Source organism: Crinia signifera, chromosome 2 (assembly GCF_055691185.1).
Source record: "Crinia signifera chromosome 2, ASM5569118v1, whole genome shotgun sequence".
Taxonomy (NCBI): Eukaryota; Metazoa; Chordata; class Amphibia; order Anura; family Myobatrachidae; genus Crinia; species Crinia signifera.
Genome location: NC_139218.1, coordinates 327,285,202 through 327,302,182, shown reverse-complemented (window position 1 = coordinate 327,302,182; position 16,981 = coordinate 327,285,202). Strand labels below are relative to the sequence as shown.

General features: G+C 44.9%; 1 protein-coding gene across 1 annotated transcript; it reads right to left on the bottom strand.

The window, feature by feature from the left end:
- Positions 1-4,562: 4,562 nt before the first annotated feature.
- Positions 4,563-13,204, bottom strand: LOC146058529 (uncharacterized). The gene is made up of 3 exons (XM_083170817.1): positions 13,073-13,204; positions 11,849-12,001; positions 4,563-5,801 (listed from the first exon to the last, which is right to left on the bottom strand). Exons 1-3 carry the CDS (start codon positions 13,202-13,204, stop codon positions 5,382-5,384), a joined length of 705 nt encoding a protein of 234 aa, XP_083026943.1. The 3' UTR covers positions 4,563-5,381.
- Between the last annotated feature and the right edge of the window lie 3,777 nt (positions 13,205-16,981).

Sequence of the window (16,981 nt, the reverse complement as noted above, 5' to 3'; positions counted from 1 at the left end):
GGAGGGAGGGAGGGTGACGGGGGGACCCCTTAAGGTAGTGCGCCAGTGGTGCTCCAGTGGAGCACCACTGGCGGGCACCTAATTCAAAAAGTGGTATGTTCGGAAATTTTCCGGGACAGCCCGCTGCGGCAGCGCAGCTGAGCCCAGAAAATTTCCGGGCATATCACTCAAGGGGTTAATCATCTTTGTAACCATTTTTGTAACTAAAGCTCTGAAGTATTCTTGGAAATAAATAATTTCTAGTTCTGAAATATGTGTTCCTTATGACTCATCGCCTAGTGTGGCTTAGGCTATAACTTTTTCATACATTGTATTTTGTGTTCAGGTTTGAACGCAAGTGCACCCTGCAATCATGAGCTTGCGTTAGTGGCAGTGACCATATATACTGTAAGTGACCCATGTGTTCAAAGTGAACCTCAAGTTAGGGCCACCTGCTCACCAGGTGGCACTGTGCTCCACTGCCCCCGGGCAGCGCCGCCCTTTACTTCACACTGGGTGGCACTGGGCTCTACTGCTCCCCAGGTTTGTACATCCGGCTTCTTCAGGAGAAACGCGTTGAGCTGCACAATACCTGGCCGACTGACTCCATCTCTGACCATTTGGTGACTTGTCCGATCCACCCACAGATCCTCCTCAATCAATACTGGACCTATCTTATTGGGATAACAGCACAATCCCTAATTTTTCCAGCAAAACAAGAGGCAATCAGTACAAGTGGGAACCGTGAGTCCTTGAAATTATAGGACACCTAAGGACACAATCGATCACCAGTCTGGATTCATCTACCAACCAGACCACCCAGGATGGTAACATATATGTCTGTCAATAAGTGCCTATATATCCAAATATCCCGGTGATATTCTTTTTAAAGAAATTATTGGACATTCAGTCTATTTGATTCACACCTTTTTAATCCTATTTTTTATGTTTTATTTATCATTGTATATTACACTGTAATATTAAATTTGTTATACTTTTGAGAACCGTCTGATCCATTCATTGGTATAGCCAGCGCTGACACTTCTTGCTTTTTTATCCTTTTACCCCTTGGGGTCTGACAACCCTGTGTCAGCTGCTGATTGGTTGCGCACCACGCACACACACTACTCTTTTTCTATTTTTTACTGCTCCTCAGAGCCAATTGGGTAGAAGATGGCAGCATGGCTACCACTGCCTGTGCTGCAGTAAATGTAAACTGTAAACTGGAAAAAAAATATCAAGGGGGTGCAAGGGATAGCCTGTAAAACATCTGCCACATATTTTTAAACAGTGCTGTGGAATATGTTTGCACTGGATAATAATATCATTTAGAAGTAAGATAATGCATTGAAATAAAAAAATATATAGCACAGTTCAGAATTGATTTACATGCATTTGCACTTGGGCTTGACTTGATTATAATAGTTATTACATACAGCATAACTAGTGATGTTCTTTTCTTGCATTTGTCTTGCATGGACTATTATTGTAAAATGTTTTGGCTCACTGATAATTTGTTAGATTCCAAAATAACGTGCATGTCTGTTTTATAATTATTGCCAGAATGACTGCTGGATATAGTTCTTGTAGGCTGCTAAGTACTGATGTGACCTGCTCTATCCCTAATTCCAAGCACTTAAGTTGAACAGTGGGGGCAGGAGCTGAGAGGGGGACTCTAGAGAGAAGTTGAAGATTAATGGTTTAAGTTTTAATTACTCTAACACTTGGTGAATTGAAGCCCAAACAAAGGAAGATTGATGGTGTGCTGGTATCTGTTGCTCTTTACAATCTGTATTTATATTCATGGGAGGCCAAAAGAAGAGTTCGAGCATGGGGCTTTGGGAGACATGGCCTCTGTCCAAATTATAAGCACACTCTTCATAAATGCACTTTAATGTATACACCTGCTCAGTCTGACATAGCTACATTATGCAATCAGGAACATAGATACTGTATCACAGGATTGTTTACATTGACAGACTCCTCTCGGGGAGAAGCTCAAAAGGAGACTTTCAGCAGAACTTTATGGGTGGGGCCAGATATCGGCATCATCAATGATGTCATTTAGCCCTGCCCCTCCCAAAAAGCTGAATCATGGTATTTAAACACAGGGTCAGGGTATTTAAACAACGGGATGAGACGGTGAGTGGGTGTGCCCAGTGGAGTCCGGGAGGGTAGGCAACCCCGCTATATCAGCACTGTAGTCTCATTAAAATAAGTTTGCAAATTGATCAGCAATATATTCAGGGCAGTAGAGAGCTTTGTCGGGCCCAGGTACTTTTCAGGGGCGTGGCCATGCACCTTTAGAATAAAATACAGATTTTTTATTTTACTTTAAGCATCTCCCTGGCCACACTGCAGCCCAGCACACAGAAGAAGGTGCTGGGTTGAGAAGAGCTGCTGCAACTGCTGCTGACAGCTATCCATCGGACCTGGGTCCAGGTAATTAGTACCAGTGGCGTAACTACTGTAAGGCAGCCCCAGCTTGGGGGAGCAAGCCACAGTGGGGTCTGTGTGGGCGCCGGCACCCGCTTGACGCACTGACATGCTGCTGCCTGTTGCTGTCCACTGGCTGAGCACCGGTGGCTAATCAGACACAGCGTGGATGCGGCCATGGCAAAGATGACAAATCCCTCCACTGATTCAATTGACTGTACACAGAGCCGGCTATTGGCTACTGTGTACAGGATGGGCGGGCAGATGGGCGGGCGGATGGGTGGGCTGGGATGCGTTGGAGCCAAGGAAAGCAGCAGTGTCTGCTGGTCTCTCTTCCTCTATCCTGCTTCAGCTTCTCCGTTATGCATGTGGCGTCATCAATCACACATTGGGGAAACATGCTGGAGAGGAGTCAGGGGGGGGCGCCACAATTTCTTTGGCAGGGGGGAGCAAAATTTATAGTTACGCCACTGATTAGTACCCCCTCCCCCTCTCACTGAATATACAGTATAGGAATAATGTCTGATCATAGCCCCTGTATGTTATTCTTGCCATATCATCCATCATCACAAAATACTATTTATATATTTCTTAGTATTTAAATAACAAATGTTACCCCAGGGTTTCCTACCTTTAAAGTCTCCTCTCCCGGAGAAGCCTGGAGAGGATACTGTCAGCAGAACTTCGGGGGGCGGGGCCTGCTGTAGATGTCATCAAGCCCCGCCCCAGTACTGCAAATCACGCAATTTGTAGGTCTTCAGGGAGAGTGCGGGCTAAATTACGCAATTTGGATCTTTAGCCCCATCCCCTCCCCTGAAAAGCAGTGAATTGCAGGAAATTAAGGGAGGGTAGCCAACCCTGTGTTACCCACTCAGACCACACACTTCACTGGGGAAGGTGACAAAATACTCTCCCTGAGTCCAAGAGGGATCCTGGAATTTCTGGAGTCTCCTGGATATTCTGGGAGGGAAGGCATGTACATATATAGATAAGATACCCAGCATGACTGAGATGCTCCAATAGGTGCATTTACTAAGATGGGAGTTCTATTAAAGATGGGATGTTGCCCATAGCAACCACTCATATTGTACTTCTTATTTATTTTGCCCCTTATAGAAGATAATAGATATAATCTGATTGGTTACTATGCGCAACAGCCCATCTTCAATAGAATTTATAAAGAGTTTGAGCATGGGATTTCAAACTCTTTACTTAGTAAATTTACCCCACAGCCGGGATGCATTTTAAACATGGACCAAGTTTCAAATGAAGCACAATGGAACTTGGCACAAGAAAAATCAGCAGCTGCATCATGGCAACTCATACTCAGATTTATATTCACTCACTCACAAATGTTCCATTGTTGCACCTTAAATTATTCAGTGAAGACTAGCAAAAAATCTTTGTTACTTCCAGTTGTTCTATTTACATGAATAAGATGCACACTGTGAGTGGAAATATGAAGAGAATTGGCACCTGGGATCTGGAGCTTAGGGATCTTATGGTGTGACTAAATCCACAGTGTAATGCTGTGTACACACGGTGAGATTTGACATTTGATTATGACTATATAGTCAAAATCGCAAGCAGATAGTATGCTGATCGTACAAGTTTTTTATCCTTCCTATCCTGATGCGCGCTCCCGTGACAGCACAAATCGAAACCCATATAGACAGGGCAGCAATGACTATATAGTGCAAATCTTATGCTCATAGCATGAATTGTATGCAAATAGTACAGAGTTAGCAAAGATTATATAGCACTCGAATCTTAAGTCGAATAGCAAGGGAATCTCACCATGTGTACACACCATAAGTGTTAGAGGCCACATTAGCGGCGCTTGCCCGGTGCAGCCGGGTCCTGCAGCGCTGGTCCCGCCAGTTGCTAAGCAGCCGGGATGACACATCACTGCCGGTCTCGAACTTCCGTTCCAGGACGGCATCATGGCAATAATAGCTGCTAGATGCTCAGCGCGTCACTCTCTGCCAGCAGCACCTCTTCCCCAGCGGTTGCCTAGGTGACGGGGAAGCCAGGTAGCAGCAGGTAATTAGGCCAGTACACCTGTGGCAGCATGCAGCTGCTCTCTGTTACTAATCAGGGGTGGACACACAGGAAGCAGCTGTAAGGATAAATGTGTAGCCCCTCGACCTGGTGGCCCCTTAGGTACCCGTGAGAATGTAATCTTAACACTACACACCAAACACACGGTGGCGAGTCAAGAAACATTCTGGTTTATTAGAAGTTTAACAGTAAGTTAAAAGACATGATACATGGGTGTGGACAAATGTGTGGTACTTTGTTATTGGCTGTTTAACAGTTGCTGGGCAGATTAAACAGGAGGGCATACAAGATATTATACACAAAAGAAATGAGTAACAAGGGGGCGTTTCGATTATACAAGAGTTTATGCAGGTGCACGCTGCATACCAATTCCAAGGGGAAATAGAAACAGTATATAGAGAGATAAGACACACTCAGGCTTACAATGACCTTGCGATGTAACCATGAAAAAACAGTCTACGTGCAAATTCTTATATGCTACATGGATTCCTAATTTTAACCCTTCAATCCCCTCTTAGAATCATGAATTTAGATGATATGATTCTTCTTACCAAATTCCTTATTTCTGTGCTTAGCAAGATATTGTTTGTAGCCTTCAGGGGAATTTGCGTGTGCAGGGGCAATAGATTCATACATAAGAGTATTTTCAATACCTTTGGTAGCAAATTTTCAACAACATGGTATAATACAAAAAACAACAATACAGATAATTGTAAGAATAATCAATATATAGATTGCTAATTGAACAAGGGCCTGTTCTATACCATTTGGGTGACCATTCTTATTACATCCCTATGTCCATCGTTTGGAGACACAGGGGTTAATGGTGCAAAAGTCTATCTGGTAGGCGGCTACATCGGTGCTGAAAAAATTGTACCAGAAAATGTATACGCCTGCCTTTTCAGTCATGTCCACTTCAGTTTTTGTGCAAAGGTATCTGGCAAACAAGAATCAATAGAATAATATACGTTATCCACCATCGTCCAGAATTCTAGAATGACCTCATCTGCTGGTGAGTCGTCTTCTCCATCATGTAGGAGGTTAGGGCTGTCTGCCCCCATTAGTACCTCGTCCTGTTGGAGGTCAGGGCTGTCTACCCTCGTTAGTACCTCGTCCTCGATCTGTTCTCTATCCGGGACGTTACTCGGGATTCTCTTTACCCTGGATGCGTGTATCCACACTGGACTCTCTTCTGTAAGGACAGCCGTCCTTGTTACCGCTACGATCTCTGTTTCTGGACCATAGGTGAAGTCTCCTGGACCTTTATTCCTGGGGAGAACCTTCACAACGACCTTGTCTCCGATCTGGAAAGGATGTGTTGATTCCTGTGGATTAAAAAAGATTTTTACAAATAACACCATGTTCAATTTCACTAAGTCTGGTGATGAGGGACCTAACATACTCTTCTCTAATCTGTTCTAGGTCTCCCTCCTGGACTACTAATGGTTTCTTAGCCCAGGGCGTGGGGAAAGGTCTTCCTATTAAAATTTCAAAGGGTGAATAACCCAGAGTCTGTTAGGGGGGTCATTCTAATTTCTGCTAGGACTATGGGGAGGGTTTGTTTCCATTTATTAAATGTTCTTTCTGTTGCTTTTCTAAGTTTATTTTTTTTCTCTACTATCTCTGAACTTTGAGAATGATAGGGAATGTGAAATTTTTTCTCTATTTGAAATGCTTTCACTAAAGCTTGTGTGATTTTTTGCTGTAAAGGCAGTGCCTTTGTCGCTATCTATTTGGAGCGGGCATCCCCATCTAGGGATGATTTCTTGTGTTAGTATGCGTGCAACTGTTTTTGCATCTTCTGCTTTTGTGGGAAATGCCTCTGGCCATCTGGAAAACATATCTACTATGACCAGAGCATACTCCTGTTTTGTACCTTTGTTAGGTATATGTGTAAAATCAATTTGCAAATGTGTGAAAGGAGTAGTTGGGTACTCCAGGTGTTGATGCTTTGCTTTCAATGGGTTATTAGGGTTGTTGCACAGACAGGTAATACATCTGCTAATGTACTAATCTACCAATGTTTTAGCATCTGTGATATAAAAGTCTTTGCTCAAAAGTATAGCTGTGGTGATTTTGCTATGGTGTCCTACCCCATGGTAGTGAGCAATGAACAATGGGGCGCTTGATTGTGGTATGCATGGTCTCCCCTCTTTGCAGATCAATCCTGTTATAGGATTTTTCTGCAATATTGGAAATAACCAGTCATCCAAGTCTTTTTGTGATGCTGAGCTTTGTAGTTCAGTGATCAGGTTTATCTTTCTACATTTGGCAAGCTCTTGTGAGCGCTATGAGTTCTGCAGCTTGTGCTGATTGATATGGAATGGGTCTCGCTTCTAAAATGTCATTTGGGAGGCATACCACTGCATAGCCTGCCTGATATGTCGAGTCATTGGGTCTATTACAAGAACCATCCACAAATACATGGTCAGAACCTGGTATTGGTACAGGGGAAATGTCAAGTCTAGGGGAGGTTTCTGACTCTATTGATGCAGAACAGTCATGATCGTCAGGAATGTCATCCTGTGGCCCTTTTAGTCCTAAAAGTGCATTTAGAATGGGTGCGGGGCCTGAGGATGCGTTTGCATACTTAATGGTGAGTGAGGGGCTTCCTAGCAACAGGACCTCATCTCCACTAAGACGCTGGGCTGACATGTTGTGTGTGTAGCCCTTTAAGTAATGCTACAACATTATGTGTGGTATGGAGAACAGTGGGTGAGCCTAGGGTGAGTGTGGTTGCCATCTCAGCTACCATTGCACAGGCCGCCAGTGCCCAAAGACAGGCAGGCATACCTTGGACCGACACCGGCATCACTTTGGAAAAGAATGCCACGGGGCGCAGCTTCCCTTCATGTTCTTGTGTCAGCACACCCGCCATGGTTTTACATTTTGTCCCTTGCATATAAATGAAATGGTTGTACATAGTTTGGGAGGGTCAATGCCGGACTTTTCATCAACATACATTTCATATGCATTTAACATTTCTTGTGACCATTGTATCTGTTTAGGTTTGTCATTGAGTGTGGCTTGTCTCAAAATGTTATCATAGTAGGAACAGTCAGAAATCCACTGTCTGTAATAATAGTGTTTGGGCGGACCAGACCCAGTACAGACTGAATGCGTTGTTGACTGACTTTTCTCTCTCCCTTTTTCAAGACAAAACTTAAATAATCAACATTCTTTTTGCACCATTGCATTTTTGCTTTTTGACACTTTGTGCCCACATTCACAGAGCCAGTTTAACAGTGATATACCATCCTCTCGGCATGCCTCCTTTGTTGAACTACAGATAAGCAGATCATCTGCATACTGTAGCAGGACTGAACCATAGGGGGGGGTGCCAGGGAATGTGGCTTGGAGCACGATGCTGTACACAACAGGGGAGTCAATATACTCCTGTGGCAGTCTGCATCATGTTAACTGCTGGCCTCAAAAGAAAATGCAAATAACAGTTGTGTCTGGGTGTCCACAGGTATGCTAAAAAATATATTTTTCAAATCGGTTACTGAGAAGTAGGCGGCATCTACAGGGATGGCTGAGATGAGTGAGTGTACATCAGGTGCAATGGGAACAATTAATTGGTTTATTGCTCTGAGGTCCTGTTGACCATATCTGAGGATTTACAGTGTCTAATTCTGTGTTTGGGTCAGAACTGTCAGTCATGAGCAAGTGTGGTGATGAAACATCAATTCCCTTTCCTGCTTCTGATGGACTAATTGTGATTTCTAGCACAGAGAGAAGATCTCTGCCTAGCAAATTCATTAGGCAGTCAAATATTACAGTAAATTCATGTTTTCCTATGTCATGGCCCTTTAAGGTCTGTCCCTGCCAGTCAATCTGAAATCTGGGGTTGTCTCTAGGTCTGGGTTGGCTGGGCTGCATGGGGTTACTGACCTGTCGGGGTTTGTTTGAAGGGAACGGACAGTCTCTAGCCTAATGGCTATCCCTTTCACAGTTATAGCAGCTTGTCTGCCTGTTGGGTGGGGGTCCCGCAGGAGCCCTCTGAGGTAGTCTGTCTCTAGGAGAACGGAATGGTTTATTCTTTCTCCTAAGATTGTTTTGATTTTGGAAGCGTGTGAACGGGGTATGTGATGGTGTGACAGTGTTTCTTTTAACTTCAAAACAACCTGCTGCTTCCTTTTCATATAAATGTTTTTTTTTTAAAAAATCCTTCACTGTATCAGAGGTCCAAGTTGAAACACTCTGCTTCACAGCGAGGATATATATATCAGCAGCAGATTATTAATGAAAATAGAAACAAGTAAATTATCATTATGCAGAAGCGGCAGACCTGCTTCCTCGGTCCAGCACTTCTTGAATCTCTTCCAGAAATTTGTCACTGTTTCTGACACTTTCTGCTTACAACTTACAGCTATGGGGAGAGATGCGCGTGCTTTAAACACTTCATTCATATGTGCAGCAAGTTGATCCCACATAGCATCTATGCCTTCTTGTGTATTAAGTGGGTAACCTACAGTTGTTTGTGTGACTGAGGGTACACTGATAAGTGGAACTTTTTCCCAGTCTCATTTATTGTAATGGTCAATTATATCATTAACACTGAGTCTCATATCTCCTTGGGTAAAGCTGCGTCCTTTGCATGCTTTCTTTAAATATATTATACATCCTATTGGTGTTATTATTGGTTTGGGACAATTTTTTAATTATCCTATCTATCCCGCTAAATTGTCTACCCAAGGGTTAATAAAATAGTAATTTGTGGGGGAGACACGGGCAACATATTCTTTACATGTCTCTCCTGGTAAAAGCGGGGAATATCTGTTTCTTTACTCTAATATAATCCCATAATATAACAGTATGTCAGTCAATATAGTCACAATAATATCTGTCACAAGTCAAGTCGCAATTGTACTTAAAATCACTTTAAACAAAATGACATTCAGTAGCCAAATCACTTTGCAAATCTACTTAGAATCGCTCTACACAACAAATGACACTCAGTGGCCGTACACTCACCACCCGTTCACTGAGTATCCCTAATACAAAATATACAGCACAATTGTATATAAGACAGACAGAACACTTCAGCGTACGTGCACTTACCATCCGTCTACTGAGTGTTTAAACAAATACACAGTTGCAACATTAACAGACAAACATGTACATACATATATTTAGGCGATCAGATCGAGAAGGCTTTCTCTGTGAACCCCTGGTTCAATTGCGGTATCCCGGATACCTGTTTCGTAATCTCAAGTCCCGGACTTGAATTACCTTTACGTGGACCCCAGGTCCTTGTATCCCTGAAACATTTTATGACGTCATAAATTTCCTTACATACAATTACGTAATATTAAGTCCCGGACTTAAATATTACCTTGTCACGTGTTCCCGGAACACGGAGTGAGTTCAGATCCAGTAGATGGTCGCAATCCCTTAGCGGAAAAGACAGACAAGTAATTCTCTATCTTACCGATCAGGGGACGATCGTCTGGACCCCGGACTGGCCCCCAAATTGTAAGGATAAATGTGTAGCCCCTCGACCTGGTGGCCCCTTAGGTACCCGTGAGAATGTAATCTTAACACTACACACCAAACACACGGTGGCGAGTCAAGAAACATTCTGGTTTATTAGAAGTTTAACAGTAAGTTAAAAGACATGATACATGGGTGTGGACAAATGTGTGGTACTTTGTTATTGGCTGTTTAACAGTTGCTGGGCAGATTAAACAGGAGGGCATACAAGATATTATACACAAAAGAAATGAGTAACAAGGGGGGGTTTCGATTATACAAGAGTTTATGCAGGTGCACGCTGCATACCAATTCCAAGGGGAAATAGAAACAGTATAGAGAGAGATAAGACACACTCAGGCTTACAATGACCTTGCGATGTAACCATGAAAAAACAGTCTACGTGCAAATTCTTATATGCTACATGGATTCCTAATTTTAACCCTTCAGCAGCCTTTATAAGGGATTCATTTGGGCTGCTCCAATGCCGGTTATAGAAGTGCTTGGAGACTGCTCTCACTTTGCTGGTTTTTCTCTTGATACCTGAATCTGATCCTGTTGGTTATCTCCTGTTACCTGAATCCCGGGAAGTTACCTCTAGCTACCTCCAGGCTGCTCATTCCCTTGCCCCTGCAAAGCAAGTACCATCTAGATTTTTGTTATACCCTTTATTGGCAGGGAGATTAGAAGACATTCCTTATCAGCTGTGTGAGGTCAGCTTCCCAGTTAGGGCCTGTGCTTAGGCCGTGGCGGTAGGCCATACTATTCAGCGTATATATATATACTTTAGTTATCACTGTTTGTCCGTGTCTTGATACTCTGTATTTGCATTCATCCTTGTTATTAGTCATTGCACCTTTCTTGTCAGAGTTTATGTATCCCAGTCTTTGCTTCTCATACCCCTTCTTGTCTCTCAGTCCTGTTGTTTAGTTTTAGGTTAGTTTTCTGTAGGCATTGTAGTTCCAAGCTTGCTGCTCCCTACCGGCAGCTGCCCAGGGCCCTTAGGGATAAGTCTCCACTGCCACTTGCTGACGTAAGACCAGGCGGCATACAAGTACCGATAGACGTATAGGGGGAAATTTACCAATATGAAAAACCTAGTTTTTCGTATTGGTTTTTTCCCTACGGTTGCATACGACTGTTTAAGTCGTATGCAAACTCGTGTTCCGGAGGGGGATTTACAAAGCAGTCATATACGACTGCTTTGTAACCCTCCGATGGTGTAATGATTCGTATTAGCGGCCGTATATACGGCTGCTAATACGAATTATTTCTAGCAGTCTGCACGGATCAGTCAGATCCGTGCAGGCTGCAGTGTGTAAAAAAAAATAGAAAAATAAATAAATAAAAAAAAAAACGGCGTGGGGTCCCCCCCACAGCCGAAACCAGCACCAGGCTGAAGGAGCCGGGGCCGGTAATTAAAAATCAGGGAACCCGACAAATAGGGGCTCCCCGATTTTTAACAACCAGCCCCAGGCTCCAAGTCCGGGGCTGGTTCCCAAAATACGGGGGACAAAATGACTAGGGTTTCCCCGTATTTCAAGAACCAGTCCCAGGCACAACCAGCCGGCAGGGTAATGCCACAGCTGGGGGACACTTATTATATAAGGTCCCGCGGCCAAAACATTAACCCTACCGACCAGTCAGCCTGGCCAGGGGCCCTGGGGGAGTGGGGACCCCCCCAATGAAGGGGTCCCCCCCCTCCAGGACTTACCTGACCAGGCTGAAGCCTGGTACTGTCCCCGATGCCCCTGGGCGGTGGGCATCGGGCTGATTATGGTGTAAAAATAAGGTTAAACTATTGTTTTTTACTGTGGCACTACAAGTGCCAGCAAGCCTCCCCAGCAAGCTGGGACTTGGAGAACCACAAGGTTTGTTTTTTTGCCAAGACCCTTACCTGGACTACGTCGCGCTGGGACAGGTGAGTATGGTTTCCTTCCACAGCTTCCCAAATGGATTTCGTCGGATCCGGACGGCGACAGCGACGGTCGACATGGAGGAAGAAGACGACACAGGACCAGAAGACGCCGACACAGGACATCAGGGCTACCTACGGAAAGAAGATAGGTAAGTATTAGTATGTGTGGGCTTTGTATGTAATAAAGTTTTATTTTAAAAGTGTGTCAGTGTGTTTTGTGCACTATTTTTTTACCTGTGGAACTACAAGTGCCAGCGGGCCCTTTAATGCCCAGCAGGCTGGGACTTGTGGTTCTCCAAGTCCCAGCTTGCTGGGGAGGCTTGCTGGCACTTGTAGTGCCACAGTAAAAAACAATAGTTTAACCTTATTTTTACACCATAATCAGCCCGATGCCCACCGCCCAGGGGCATCGGGGACAGTACTAGGCTTCAGCCTGGTCAGGTAAGTCCTGGAGGGGGGGGACCCCTTCATTGGGGGGGTCCCCACTCCCCCAGGGCCCCTGGCCAGGCTGACTGGTCGGTAGGGTTAATGCTTTGGCCGGGGGGACTTGCATAAAAAGTCTCCCCCCGGCTGTGGCATTACCCTGCCGGCTGGTTGTGCCTGGGACTGGTTCTTGAAATACGGGGGACCCCTAGTCATTTTGTCCCCCGTATTTTGGGAACCAGCCCCGGACCTGGAGCCTGGGGCTGGTTGTTAAAAATCGGGGAGCCCCTATTTGTCGGGTTCCCTGATTTTTAATTACCGGCCCCGGCTCCTTTAGCCTGGTGCTGGTTTCGGCTGTGGGGGGGACCCCACGCCGTTTTTTTATTTATTTATTTTTCTATTTTTTTACACTGCAGCCTGCACGGATCTGACTGATCCGTGCAGGCTAAAACGCAAATAGAACAGGAAAATGGTGTTCTATTTTCCTGTCGTATTTGCATGGGTGTTTTACACCACTAAGCAGCCGTATTATCAGTACGGCTGCTTAGTAAATCAGAAACCACCATTCTTTTGAATGGTGATTTCTGTCGTATCCTATCGATGGTGTAGGGCATTCGTATTTGTAACTACAAATACGAATGTTCCATCTTTAGGACTACGAATTGTTGTATTTTTGGGATTGTAAATCCCGAAAATACAAATTCGTAAAAAAAAAGGTGTATTTCTCCCTACGAATACACCTTTTTTCTACGAATCCATTTTGGTAAATTTCCCCCATACTGTCTTATGAGAAAAGTTATTGGCAAGAAGGCTCGCTTGTGTGCTCTGTGGACTTAGGCCTGGGTGTCTTGGGTGGCTACCCAGAAGACGTCCAGAGGCCCCTCGGCTGAAGACCTGCTGTCCGGAATCCATAGTGATCCTACTCTTTCACCTTTTCCTACACACTCCAGGCGTTCCCCAGGAAGACCCTGCTAGGCTTCTATAGAGTATAAAGGCAGCTTTTGCTGGAGTTACCCTCTGCACTAAGCACCAGTATGTGGGGCTTAGTGCATGCATATGCAGTAAAATCACCAAAATGTGTTTTTTTTTACTGCATTCTTCCTTTAGTTCATCCCACCCCCTTTTCTTCATAAAAGCAGTCTGAGATTAAAGTGAGGGGCTGGGACGAGAGGCCAAGAGCTGGAAAAGAGGACGATCACTGAGAAACCAGAACCTTGAAGCAATGCCTAACTGTGAGTTGGTGAAGATTAAGGAGGCAAAGGTTGGCATGACATATGGAATGGGCGAGATGGCTGGCACAAGGGGAGTGGGTGAGGAAGTGTGACAAAAAAAGAGGGGAGCGGCATTTCCTTTAAGGCCATGCCTCCTATGTGCAAGGCCACACCCACATTCCCAAACAGGTGTGTGCCTTTGGGCTTTCACTGCCAGGTTAACCCCCTTTCATTTTGTTCTAGATCGGCCCCTGACAGTTCAACCAAATTCGAACTACAGAGATGTACAGAGATGTTTTAGAAAATGTATTTTGCTAAACAACTCTCAAGTGTTCAGGTTCAATATTTTTTTTTTATTATTTGCAAATATTTTAAATGGTATTTTATAGGGGTGATCGGGTTCAGATTCCTGAAATCCGAATGCACCAGGATACTCTTCAGGGCCGGTGCTAGGATGTGCAGCACATACTTTTTGTACTGTGCGATGCCCTCAGGAGCGCAAAAATCTACAATTATTAAAAATGTTGTTATAAACATGTATAAGAAAAGACTCACTGTTTTTTTGCTGTTTATCTCTTGTGCAGTCCCTCCTCTTCTATCTGCGTAGGCAGGACGCTGAGGACGCCATTACACCCCTCTCATGAGTGAGGGAGAAAGGAGGGGAGAGAAGGAGGAGATGGAAGAAGAGGGGAAGAGATAGAGGGGGCGGAGTGTTGAGGACTGGCAGTGGCACTGGCACAGAGAACTGAGAAGAGGGAAGGATGGGGAGGTGGCGCTGCTGCCTGTTCGTCATTTGATTGACAGCTGACAGGCGCAGGAAGCAATGGGTAGGGGGCGGATCCGGACATGACATGTCATCCAGGCATTCACAAACAGCGCTACATGCCTCAGCGCAAGTGTCTGTGAGGAAGAGGGGGCGGGTCGCAGGAGGAGGACAGTGTGTGCGCGGTGCAGGGAGCTGCTCAGCCTCTCCATACTGCCGCCTGCTGTCAGACAGGCACTGTGGGCGGCGTGCAGGCTGTGTGCACTCGCGGTGCAGGGAGCAGCTCTTTATACTGCTCCCCCCCCCCCCAGTGTCAGACAGGCGCTGCGGGTGGCGTACAGGAGGCAGTGACAGTGAGGGCTGAGGCAGCTTTAGCAAAGCAAGGAGTGAGACAGCGCCTTTTCAGCATGGCACCTCCCGGCTTTGCAGGAGCTGCTGAGTGGGTAGCACCAGCCCTGATACCCCTGATTCATGTACAGACCCGAACACTGTACGGGTATTCCCGCCAAGACTTGGGAGCTCAGAACGTGGCAAAATGTCATCATCCTGTGTCAGATCTCGCAAGATCCCTGTCAGCGCCAGACATTTATTTGATTGAGAGAAACCAGCATGAAATCCTTTTTTTCTTTTTCAGTGATTTGATACTCCATTCAATTAACAAGTCACTCATAACCTGCCACACATGTGCATCCAAAATATACCATTATTACAATAATATTAAGTTTCATTTTTCAAGACATGGGATTACTGTAGTTTCTCAGCACAGCAGTTATTTATAATGCACACACCTTTTGTGATTTCCTTCCCTGAGTTAAAATTTTACAGATTGTTTATTAAGTGAATTAGGAAGAAATGTGCTTTGAAGTTCCATATTTTTTTTCATAAGTGTATAGACTGCAAGTGTCTTCTGCATGTGTCTAGCCAGCATACGGATTCCAATGAGCTACCCCTCCTTGTTAATTGTCGGGAATGACATCTGCTGATAATACTATAGTTAGAGAAAAGTGAATATGTTTTGCAATTCACAGTTTTGCTGAGTGTCTGGTCTCTTGGCACAGATATGATAAACTAATTACCTGACCAGGTGTCCCCCTTGAAATGTCTAGCTAATTCCTTCCCCTGAGCTGTTCCTAGCCACAGCATTCAACAGCAATTTAAATTTAGAAAAAATATTTTATAGCCAGATATAATTCTGATTGTACCTCTTATCACAGATGGTGTGGCTTACCCAGCTAAAGTAAAGGAAGAACAATACCTTGTCTGGTTAGGTGGGAGGAAACAGCCCAGAGGCAGGAGTGTACATTGCCTCACGGATCTGACTAGATCGCTTAGAAAATGACCCACATCACTCTGTGTGTAGGGGCAGGGCTGGATTAAGGTCTGTGGGGGCCCTGGACAACAAAATTGTGGTGGCCCCAGAATATTTCACGTTTTTTTTGTTTGACTCCCCCCCCAGCCCCTTTTTTTCATACTTACCTCATCCCCTGATGTCCACAGCGGCCTCTGGGATCCTCGTCAGCGGCATCTCCAGTCCCAGGGGTGCATTGCGCACCCGCGAACTTGCGCAATGTACCCCTGGGACCGGAGATGACACTGAAGAGGATCCTGAAGGTCTTTGTGGATGCGGGGGACACTGTGGATGTTGGGGGACCATTGGGGGACCACCAAGGGACCAGGAAAGTATAAAAAAAAAATCCAAAATCTGAAAACATCCCTTATCCAAAATGCTTGTGGTCCCGAGCATTTCGGATAAGAGATACTCAACACCTATACTAGCAATCTGGCACATTAACCTGAATTATATACTATACACACTGACTATGAAACTGTAGTCACATAGGGGGAAATTTACCAAAATGGATTCGTAAAAAATAGGTGTATTCGTAGGCAGAAATACACCTATTTTTTACACATTTGTATTTTCGGGATTTACAATCCTGAAAATACAACAATTTGTATTCCTAATGATGGGACATTCGTATTTGTATTTACAAATACGAATGTCTACACCATCGATAGAATACGACAGAAATCACCATTCAAAAGAATGGTGGTTCCTGATTTACTAAGCAGCCGTATTGATACTACGGCTGCTAATTGGTGTAAAACAGGCATCCAAAATACGACAGGAAAATACACCCTGATGTTCCTGTCGTATTTGGCTTAAGCCTGCACGGATCAGTCAGATCCGTGCAGGCTTTAGAATAAAAAAAATAGAAAAATTAATTAAATTAAAAAAAAAGCCAGCGTGGGGTCTCCCCCACAGCTGTAACCAGCACCAGGCTGAAGGAGCCGGGGCCGGTAATTAAAAATCAGGGAACCCGACAAATAGGGGTTCCCCGATTTTTAACAACCAGCCCCAGGCTCCAGGTCCGGTGCTGGTTCCCAAAATACGGGGGACAAAATGACTAGGGGTCCCCCGTATATTAAGAACCAGCCCCAGGCCAAACCAGCCAGCAGGGTAATGTCACAGCCGGGGGACACTTATGATATAAGGTCCCGCGGCCAAAACATCACCCTACTGACCAGTCAGCCTGGCCAGGGGCACTGGGGGAGTGGGGACCCCCCCAATGAAGGGGTCCAGCGGTGTAGCTAGGTGCCATGGTGCCCGGAGCAAGGAAATATTTTGCGCCCCCCCCCGGTAATGAATTGTGGGCGTGGCTAACATGTGTTGGCATGTTACATTTGAAAATAAAAACTGTAAAAAATAAGACA

Excerpts from the sequence above, each read along its gene's own strand:
- LOC146058529 (XM_083170817.1), bottom strand. The coding sequence starts at position 13,204 with ATGGATTCCGGACAGCAGGTCTTCAGCCGAGGGGCCTCTGGACGTCTT. Across the intron at positions 12,002-13,072 it reads ATAACTTTTCTCATAAGACA|GTAGCCCTGATGTCCTGTGT; the intron begins GTATGGGGGAAA and ends TTCTTTCCGTAG. Across the intron at positions 5,802-11,848 it reads CCCAGCGCGACGTAGTCCAG|GAATCAACACATCCTTTCCA; the intron begins GTAAGGGTCTTG and ends TTTAATCCACAG.